The following is a 10,630-nucleotide window of genomic DNA, read 5'->3' as shown; positions in this document are numbered from 1 at the left end:
GGAAGATGCACATTTTGGATTTGGTTTGAAGTCGATAAGATAAGACCATTTTAGCGGATGTTATTGCGAAAATAAGAATTTCGGTTTTTCGGTGACCTTGACCTTTGAGCTAGATTCACCAAAAACGGCAAGTGTCTAAGTTGGACAATGGCCGACGTCTGTACCCAGATTGGTCATGATCGCTGAAACGATATGGCTGCTACAGGGTAAACAAACACACAAACAAACAAACAGACAGAGAGACAGACACACAGAATGACGCACACAACCGAACAACATAATTGCCAAAATCCGAAGGATTCCGGCAATTAACAAAGACAAACAAACGGACCCAAATGCAGCACCCTCTCCTTAGGCGAGGGTAACTGAACAGTCAATCCATCATCATCATGTAAGACGTGCCCACGTGCTTCACAAAAACACCCCCCCCCCCACAACAAAAAGACCCAAAGGCTGTGTGTTTAAACACATTCTTGCAATGATTAACACAAGTAGTTTTTGGTGGGGAAAAAACCCTCAATCATGTAAACTACAATCTCTGTTTTACCCTGGGACATCATAACTTTAAATGGCTAAGAATAATTAGAACACAAATGTGCAACAAGATTCAACTGTCAAAAGCAGGCCAAATAGAGCCAAAGCACACGAGAAAGGTAAAAATAAAATAAAGCGGTCATTCATTCATTCCAAAACTTTTATAACATATAGTATATATTCATTCAATTATACATTGATAAATAAGGAGCTAAATAGTCAAACCAAATGATGATAAAAGAAAGCGTTCAAAACCAATGGTATGGTGGTGTGTAAAAATCAAAACAGAAACGTTAACTACCAGCAAAACCAAAAATAAAATAAAATCGGTCTCAAGAACCTTGGAATCAGAAAGCACAAAGAAACGTCTTCCACCCCAAACTACATTGAACCCTTCCCCCACCTCCTCACATCCCTCAATGTAACCTCAGCTTGGATGCCAATCTCACCAAAAGTCAGCGAAAGCTGTTTCCCACCAATGGGAAGAAGTGGTGATTAAAGCATTTGGAGCACATGCAAGTAACTTCCAGGTGGGACAGGTATAAGCACTTAGTGATCCTGAAACTTCATGGATTGACTGACCAATTACACCGCCCCCCCCCACCCCATCCCCCATCCCCCATCCCCAAAAGGATTTAAACTAAAGAAAAGTGCATCTTTCTAATCTGTAACTAAAGAGTCATCGACAACATTCAAAAAGTTAAACTTTTTCTTTAAGCATTCTATATCAACAAATCCATTCTAATTATTAAACATTAATCCGATGCTAGCATTATCAATTCAAACTCATCAGATGAGCTATCAGATCAGATAAACTTAAATGTTAGCAAATCGGTTTTAAGAAGAACAAAATTGCAGAAACCCAAAACTTGTAAATCAATCTATACAAATCATTGGCTCATTGTGAGATCACGCCAAAAGGTATGCTGAAAGTGGTGAAATTAAAACCTGCCACACCAACACGAAGTCCCCATTCACTTTACCATAGTTTTGCTTTGCCGCCAACGGAAAACATGCACGCCGAGTCAGAGACGTGGGTAACCGCCGAAAGCAGAATTACCGAGGGAGAGCGAAACCGATCTGTGCCGGGTAGGATCTGGGAGGGAGAGGGGGAGGCTGGGATGACGGCCAGAACTGAGGTTGTGGCATAGGTGGCCTGTTAGATCCACACTGCCCAGGAATGATGGGCATTGGCATAGAAGGATGCCCGTACGAGGGCTGTGGATAAGCAAACGGTATCATCGGTTGGTGAGGCAACGACTGGTTCAAAGCAACGTTGGGTGCAACCTGGACCTGGCAGGGGTGCGTGTAACGGGTCCCGGGCATCACAGGACACTGAGTTGCCATCGGACCAGGCACGTTTGGTTGGCCGGGGGGCATCGGCGCGGGTCGGGCGGGGTAGATCGGGGGAGTGCTGGATTGGCCCTGTTGAGAAAGAGGAGATGACATATGTGATTGTGACTGCCAATCGTGCTGTTTGCGCAGGATTTCTTGCAACTTTTCTATCTTGATCCGCCGGTTGTGTGCGAGCTGTCGCTTGTTCTGATAAGTCTCGAGGAACGTGTCCAATGAAGATTGACCTTCGAGAAGGTTTTCAGCCATTGCCTTCGGTGGATGAGAAAAAAATAATGACATAAAACACATTACGGGCATAAATGCTCTTCGTTTGGACTGTCCACAGAATCAGAAATTTGAACAAGTTTTTTTAACCTGTTGTGAAGATTTCTAAAGAACACGTGCAAACAAAACAAAAAAGTTGAACTGATCTGATCTGTTTGAAGCATACCAATCACAAGGCAGGAACAGACCAGAAAGTCCAAATGAGACAAGGAGGCCAATCCCAAATTCAGCACTTCACAACAATTTGCAATTTAGATGGACTACCTGCCTAGAAGGTTATTGTTTGGAAAGAATCACAAAAGGATCTTGCGACATTGACTAGTGCAAGTAAACAACAGCCAGCTTAACGTTGTAACCTGCAAGCTGATTTATCGGTTGGATGCAAGAGGACACTCCATTTTTGCAAGCGATGTGCATATGTTTGCCTTCATTGCTGACAAGTAGAAAAGCCAACACCACAAGATAAGATCATAGAGTTACTGATTCATAGGATCGAGTTTACCTTCGGGTGAAATAATGCAGTGTCTTAGTGGTAAAACAGATATACAATTAGTCCCCCCCCACAACTCAACAAGTCAAACAAACTGCCGAAAAGGTAATGGACAATAAAGGCAGCATTAATGTTGTGATTAAAAAACAAATAATCGTGGAAACCAATGACACGCTGTCACTGTGGTTGAGGATTGATTTGATGCAAGGCTGCAAATCTTCTTGATTTCAAGTTCAATCTTGAATTCAATATGAATTCATTTGTTGAATTGAATTCAATATGAATTCAATATGGTTACATTTCAATGAATGAAATATTCAAATCTTGAATATTTCATGGCTCCTGCTAGTTACCTTTCAAACGAGCAAGAATCATCACCGGATTGTAGACAAATGTAAAAACCCAAATCTATAATAATAATAATAATACGTGTGTGTGTGTGGTGTGTGTGGTGTGTGTGAACTCCAAAACCATGAAACCTAGTAACCTGAAACTTTACATACATACGAAGGGAATTCCAAGAGAGTGCATGAGTGAAAATTGGGTGTTTGAGTTAATTTAAACATCCCCTTTGAAGATATAATCAACAGCCTTATTTAATTATCCTTGAGCAAGGCATCATCCTTGGTCAGCCCTCTATCAGCTTGCTGGGATCCTAATTCACCATTTTGTTCGGCCAATTCAAACATGCCTCGATTTGGAAACACGATCTACTCTCACAGACTAATTAAAGTATAAAATCGAAATATTAGATCGGATTTGAGAATTGGATATTGTGAACTAAATAAGTGTCGGAATCTGATAATTTTAACAAATTAGCGATTTTTATTGCAGTGTATATTTAAGCAAAGCATTAAACTTAACCTTTTGTACTGTTCGGACAATTATATTGAGTGAAGAAAAGATTAAGGAATGTGCAGAAAGTAGAACTTCATTGAGCACAACACTGTGCTCTATAACCTGCTTTTGCAAGTCATAACAGTCCACCGGGGTCCTTGTTAAATTGGCAATTATGTAAGCACTTTGCTTTTTACCATTATGGGTGATCTGCTCTCATGACAAAATATTAATCTAAATATACTCAAAGTTGCTGCAATATATTAATAGTCAGCAGTTGCTGAAAACGAAGAGGTACGTAGACATCACGCACGGACATGACACAAATGGGTACAAATGAGTCTCCATGGGGTGTGCGTGCCTGCATGCGAGGAGGTTGGAGGAACGCATATCGGGGGGGGGGGAGGGCATGGATGCAGGTTGGCAGGCCTTTGCCAGGTAGATAGCATGGGTTTCAATTTTTAAATGCTCCTGCTGGATTTTATGGAGGACACTGGTTAAAAAGAAAACGTTGCTATTTGTGTGAGTTTTATCGGGCCAGTAATGCCCTGGTACATTGTCTACCATGCCCCCACCCTCACGCTTTCTTTCGTGAGCAAGACGTTGGTCAGACTCATGGTTGGGTCGTGAGAGACGGACCTCAGGACCTTGTGTATGTCACCGAAAGGGATGGCGCCATTCTGCAAAGAGCGTATCGGCAGGTGCGATAGATGAAGAAGCTGCACGACAGACGGTGAGCCTTGGTGTTGAATACCGCTCACGAATTGCCTGATGAACGTTCCTGCTCCGGGAGAGCGGCTTGGCACCATTTTGCACGAATCTATACGGGCAAATAGGAGTGCGACGATTCTACGTTCCATAAATACCATCTCTGGACCAGAATAAATTCTGGACTATGTGCCAGAATAAAAGGATTTTCTTTGATTTCATTTCCCCTTGTCTGTATTTAAGTATGTGTAGAGACGCCTCGATTTAGACTTTAGGGTAAATTTACCTCACGTATTATTATATTCTGATTATTATTCCATGTAAATATTTATATCGTCTTTAAATTCCCATGTTTATTTGAAGTTGCTGTGTCCGTGTATTTGTCGTAGGGTTCAAGTATAAACCCCAATGCATCCATCTATGCCTCCGTCACTCCACCATTGCGCCCAACCCCTCCTGCGCACGTTATAATCTCCAAGGATCAATGTGTCCGCCTCCTAATAAGGAAAAACCGTTCGGCTGTCCGGGCTGGCAGTGTTAACCGCCTGTCACCACAACTTGGGCTGGGGGGGGGGAGGTTAACCTTAACCACCAGGCCCACAACAATATTATAATCGCATCCTCTGCATGAAAACCTTAAAGAATCGAAAAGTACTTGGATAATTTACACACATTCTCCATATGTTGTGCACTCCTAAGTCCAAACCCACTGGAGAGAGCAAGTTGAAACATTGCGGCTGCACTCAAGGTGTGTATGGGAATGTTCCAAGTTGGGATAGTCACCTCCAATTTAAAGGCCTCCAAAAAGATCCCCCATTTCCCCACCTTACGGATGTTTCTTGACAGTATAAATTTAGATTAAAACAGTACTTGATTAAAATGTCAATTCGATTATTACATGTACTCGAACAACAGGAAGTACTTGGAGAATTAAAAAATTTTTTTTTTTTAAACTAATACCATAACATTTCCCAATTTATACCTGTAAATATCAAAGGTTTTAAACATGCATTTTGTTACCCAAAATGGCTGAGAATGCACGAGGGAGCATTAGATACCTTCAGAAGATGGGGGCCTCGGTGGCACCCATACTCCCGACCTTCAAGGTTTTCATACACCTACTTTTTATTCGGCATACACGCATTTCAAAAAGTGACAGAGCCCTGCACCAGTGTCCATTTTCATGCCTTCTTGAATGGGTAAGGCTAAGATTTTAAAACCACCATAAAATCCGACATGCAACTGCTGATATAACAATTTAGCATGCGCACACATGCATGTTGTAGAAAAGAAAGTCGAGTACATCGTGAAAACTCCATCAATCTTCACAAATGATTGAAGGAGATGATACCTGTTTGATGGTAATCAACAAGTGTTTTCCAAGCACATTATTTATAAAACAGGAGTTGTGTGGGTTGTGAGCTCAAAATTGGTACTTTGGTAAGAATTTTAAGTTTGAAGCTTTCAAATGACCTATGACCCGGACCATAATGATAATGTCACCTCGAAATCGCCTGACGACGTCACAGTGATCGTAATTTTTTTTTTTTTTACATCTCCGTAGCACTCTGCTAAAGTGAACCTATAGTCCGCCAAGCTGGTCCTATGTGTGTTATTTCCACATCCAAGATTTGGTACGATGCCTGCCTTACATTGTTTACTCCCGTTTTTTTGTTTGTTTGTTTTTAATGTTGAAGGCTCCAGTTAAGGACTAAATAGTCATTGAGGCCAGGCCTTAAATAAAAGAACTGCATTGATAGAAAAGTAAGGAAAGAGAGAATAGTCTACGAGTTTTTGAGACAGTAAAAAAAAAAAAATCTGCTTTTTCACGAGGGTTTGGGAAGACGTGAGAAGGTAAAGAGTTCCAGAGTTTGGCAGTAGAGGGGAAGAAACAAACATCGTAACGGCCCATCCTTGAATTGCCAATGGCCGCACAATAATCATGTGATGTAGTGGCTTGTCGAGTATTCCTTAATCTCACATATTGGAGATACACAAGCAGCAAGTTATTGCGAGCAGAAACCAAAGTAATATCTGCAGAAAAGAGAGAGAACTATGCGGCGTAATTTGAGCGGGTCGAGTTTGGAGGTCACAATGGTAGAGTTGACAAGTCGAATAACTTTGGATTCAATTCTGTCCAGTAAGTATGTGGAGCTGTAACCTCTCGAGATGTGAGAGTAGTACTCTATACAAGGACAAATCAATCCTTTATATAGTCGGAGCAACTATTCAGAGGAGAAGAATCTTTGACATCTGAATAGGACTCCTAATTTCTTCGAGGCAGACTTAACTACTTGCGTAATGTGTGGATTCCAGGATAAATTTGATGTCAGAGTGATACCTAGTAGGTTTATTGTGTCACATGATGTAATTGTACAGCTTTCAAAGGAGATTGGAGAGTTGAGAGGAGTTTTAGAGAGAAAGAGATGAGAAGAAATGTAGTTTTAGAAACATGAAACTTAACTTGTTTACCTTTGCCCCACTAGGCGATCTTATCTAAATCCAAATTTAAAGAGGTGGCTGTGATGAAACGAGATGTAGATCGAGTGAGGGACGATGGGAAAGACATAGATGAATGTAATGTTGAGTCATCAGCATACGAGTGCATTTGGTTATTTGTGGAAGAAAGAAGGTCATTGATAAAAATAAGGAAGAGTATTGGAGACAGAACGAAACCCTGAGGTACACCGCTGTTGATCGGGAAGGGGGGAGATGCTGAACCATCAACAATTATGGAGAGAGAGCGGTCGGAGAGAAAGCTCGATATGAGAGAGCAGAGTGAAGGAGGAAAGCCGAAAGAGGGAAGGTTGGATATCAGACCCTGATGCCAAACTCTGTCAAAGGCTTTTGAGATATCAAGGCCTACAACAAAGGATTCCCCAAAGTCTCTCATAGAAGAGGCCCAGACATTCGTAATGTAAGAAAGGATATCTCCTGTAGATCTCGCCTTGCGAAAGCCATATAGAAGACTGAGATTCAAGATGCTTGATAAAATAGGAGTTGAGAAGATGTTCAAAGCCTTTGGAAACAGTAGAAGTCAGAACAATAGGACGGTATTAGAAGAGTTTGAACGATCACCCTTTTTTTTGTATACCTTGTCAAGGCTCGTGTGAGAGCCAACACACAATGCACAGCAAGGGGGGCATGAGACAAGAGGGGCGGGAGTGGGAAGGACAAAACAGTGGGGAACAGAGACATTAGATCTGTGGAAGGGAGAGGGATGGGACGGGGAACATGGGGAATACAAGATGAACATTACAGGGACTTTCAGGAAGGAAAGCAGGGAATTTGAAGGAGGTGGGCTTGGGTGGATTATCAGGGGTAGAAAAGATCGAGGATTTGGATGGAGGATGATAAGAGGTGGTGGTGAACAGCTGTTTTGAAGGCCTGGAGGGAAGAATGGGAAAGAATAGAGTGAGGGAGTTTATTCCAAAGGTGGGAAAAAAGAGGAATGAAAGAGTGAAGGTGAGCATTGATTCATGATTTTGGTAGTTTTACCAGAAGGGAGTTGTTGGCGGACCTTGAGCACCCTGCGGAAATGTGGTGGGGACAAATCGCAGAGAGAGTAGGGGGGGCGAGGCTGGAGAGGAGACAGTGGAAGAAAGAAAGACCACCGACCAACCTGCGGTGATTGAGTGAGAGGCCCAAAGACAGCCTAATTGCGGGAGATGCAAATGATCCAGAATGCCTTGGTTTCCACAGCGTGAAGCCGAGAAAGGTGGGAGGCAGGAGCACCAGCTCAGAGGGGAGAGCAGTACTCCATCAGGCTGTGGACAAAAGCTTTGTAAGTGGTCAGGAGCTCAGGTGGGCCGAGGAAGGACTTTGCACGATGGAGGATTCCCAGTCGGCGACTGGCTTTGGAGGCGAGCTTTGAAATGTGGCTTTCCCAGGAAAGTTCATGGCAGATAGTGAGACCCAAAAGCTTGAAAGAAAGGACTTCTTCCAGAGGATTGTTGAGAAAGTGGATGGGGGGGGGGGATTCTAAACGGTCCTTTCGGAGAGACATAGTGAGAGTGTGAGATTTGTCCGGATTGAAAGACATGTTCCACGTGTTGGACCAGTTTGTGATTTTGTCCAGATCTGCAGTGAGCGAAGAAGCTGCTGCTTGCCGGTCTGAGGGATGACCAATGGTACGGCAGAGGGTGGAGTCATCAGCAAAGAGATAGAGGATTTTCCAGAGTTGGAGAGATCATTGATGAAAACCAGAAAAAGAACAGGACCCAGAACGCTACCTTGAGGAACTCCAGCCTGGACAGGAAAAGGGGCCACACGTTGACTGCGACAGGAGAGGAAGTCTGCGAGCCATGAGTGGAGATGGCCTTGGATACCATAGGAAGAGAGTTTGGTGAGCAGGGCAGGGTGCCAGACTGTGTCAAAGGCACGCGATAGGTCCAGGGATATGGCTCGGATTTCCTGTCTGGCATTGAGGACCTCCATCCATTGTTGGGAGAGCAGAAGCAGCATATCCAGGGTAGAGTGACCTGGTCTGAAACCAAATTGATGATCGGAAATCAAGCCATTGGAGAAGAGGAAGGATTTAACGTCTGAAGCGCTGATGGATTCCATAACCTTGTTGATGATTGGGAGAGAAGGGGATATAAGCCTCCGAGGCCAGGGGCCAGTGGGACCACCTTGCACCCCACCTGTGACAATTTTTCACTGATACCACAGTGTTCATATATATCCCAAGTATCAGAAAAAAAGATGTTCCCAGAAAAATAACTCATTTGCACTATGCTTTATTAAGCAGTTTCCATTTTTGCATGTAATTAAGCTATCCAAGCATTATTCTACATCTCTGACAACAAAGGAAATATGTCCACCTTATTCATTGACCCTCCAAACATATGTGTAGATTCCTCAATTACAAATTTCCATGTACCAGAAGTTGAGATATTTACGAAAATGAAAATTTCCATAATGGCGGATCCTAATTAGCATATCATGCATTTAAATTATTTCCACGACTTTCACTCAAACAGAAAATAGTTATGTTTCCCTTAAACACCAACAGACATCACAAGTCGCAGTTATGCATTATATCAGGCCCAGGTAATTAATTCTATTGATTAATCTGATTTCGCATGATTTTCAACAGATTCATTGTGCTTTGTATTTTATGCTAATTAGCCTAATTTTAAAAATTCAAAACTTTTAATATATTTTTAGCCAACCTGGCTTGTATCTGGCAACACTTAAGTCATGTTTTTTTGACAAAAAACTGACATGTGTGGTAATTACAAGGAAAGAAAATGGAAATTCTTGCATTTTTGTGGGAATTATTGTCCTCAAATCAAATTTAATTAACATGCAAATGAGCTAATTAGCATAAACAAAATATATTTTAATACGTAAATGTATAAGCTTTAATTTGACACCAATTTTGTGATTTTATGTTTATATTTGACAGATATAAACCCCCAGGATACTGACGGTCATCTCATTTTGACCGTTACATAGATATTGACATTTTGCCGATCTTTGTGAGATTCGTCTATTTTTGATTGGTTGCCATGGAAACAGCTTAATAAAGCATAGTGCAAATGAGTTATTTTTCTGGGAACATCTTTTTTCTGATACTTGGGATATATATGAACACTGTGGTATCAGTGAAAAATTGTCGCGGGGGGGGGGGGGGGTGCAAGGTAGGTCCCACAGGCCCCCGGCCTATCCATTCCTGCAATAAGAACCTCAGCTATACGTTCAGCAGAGATGGAGGCATTGCTCGAGGAGAGGCAGTAGTCCTTCCAGGGAAAGTCAGAATAGAAGTTTCGTTAACCAGTCCAGTCAGTATTATTGAAATGCCAATACTGGCGTTTCGTCGGAGCAGTCATATGAAAGGAAGTGGTGGTAAGTAAAGTGATGTTCACAAGATTGTGCTCAGAAGAACCAATTGGAGGTGAAATTGTGTAGTTGTAATGTAACTGATTGGAAGGGAGGAATAAATCCAAAGTATTGGAAGTGTGGTCATGACGATCTGGGATATGGGTAGTAGTGGGGGGGGGGAGGGGGCAAGTGGTCCTAGACCAGTGGTTCCCAACCTGTGGTAAAGCGAGGGCCTTCCAGGTGGTTCGCGAGCACTTTCGGGCTCAACTTAAAAAAAAAAAATGATGGGGGGGGGGAGTAAAGTATGTTTTCAACCTTTTGGATAATTTCTTCAAACATAATGAACTGGATTGGGGAAAGTTGGTCGGATGCACGAAAGATGGGGCTCCGTATATGCTCGGTCGAAAGTCAGGGTTTCAAGCCCATGTGAAAGCTGTGTCACCAAACGCCACCAGTGTCCATTGTTTCATACACAGATTCGCACTTAGTACTAAGGTACTCCCTCCAAATTTGTTATCATGCTTGAACCAATTAATCAAAATAGTTAATTTCGTCAAAACATCCGCCCTGAAGACTCGGCTGTTCAAACGGCTCTGTGAAGATCTCGGCTCCGAC

General features: G+C 42.4%; 1 protein-coding gene across 2 annotated transcripts in view; it reads right to left on the bottom strand.

Annotated features, from left to right (window-relative positions):
* Positions 1-680: 680 nt before the first annotated feature.
* VPS37B (VPS37B subunit of ESCRT-I) overlaps positions 681-10,630 on the bottom strand; it is a 47,453-nt gene continuing 37,503 nt past the window's right edge. For both annotated transcript variants that reach the window (XM_085859392.1, XM_085859393.1), the window contains one exon: positions 681-2,139. In XM_085859392.1, the coding sequence (XP_085715518.1) occupies positions 1,591-2,139 (549 nt within the window). In that variant the 3' untranslated portion in view covers positions 681-1,590. The remainder of the gene's footprint in view (positions 2,140-10,630) is intronic.

Source organism: Eptatretus burgeri, chromosome 16 (assembly GCF_056783735.1).
Source record: "Eptatretus burgeri isolate ZD-2024b chromosome 16, Ebu_testis_v1, whole genome shotgun sequence".
Classification (NCBI taxonomy): domain Eukaryota; kingdom Metazoa; phylum Chordata; class Myxini; order Myxiniformes; family Myxinidae; genus Eptatretus; species Eptatretus burgeri.
Note: the sequence above shows the minus strand (reverse complement) of the source record. Positions and strands in the feature narration are given on the sequence as shown.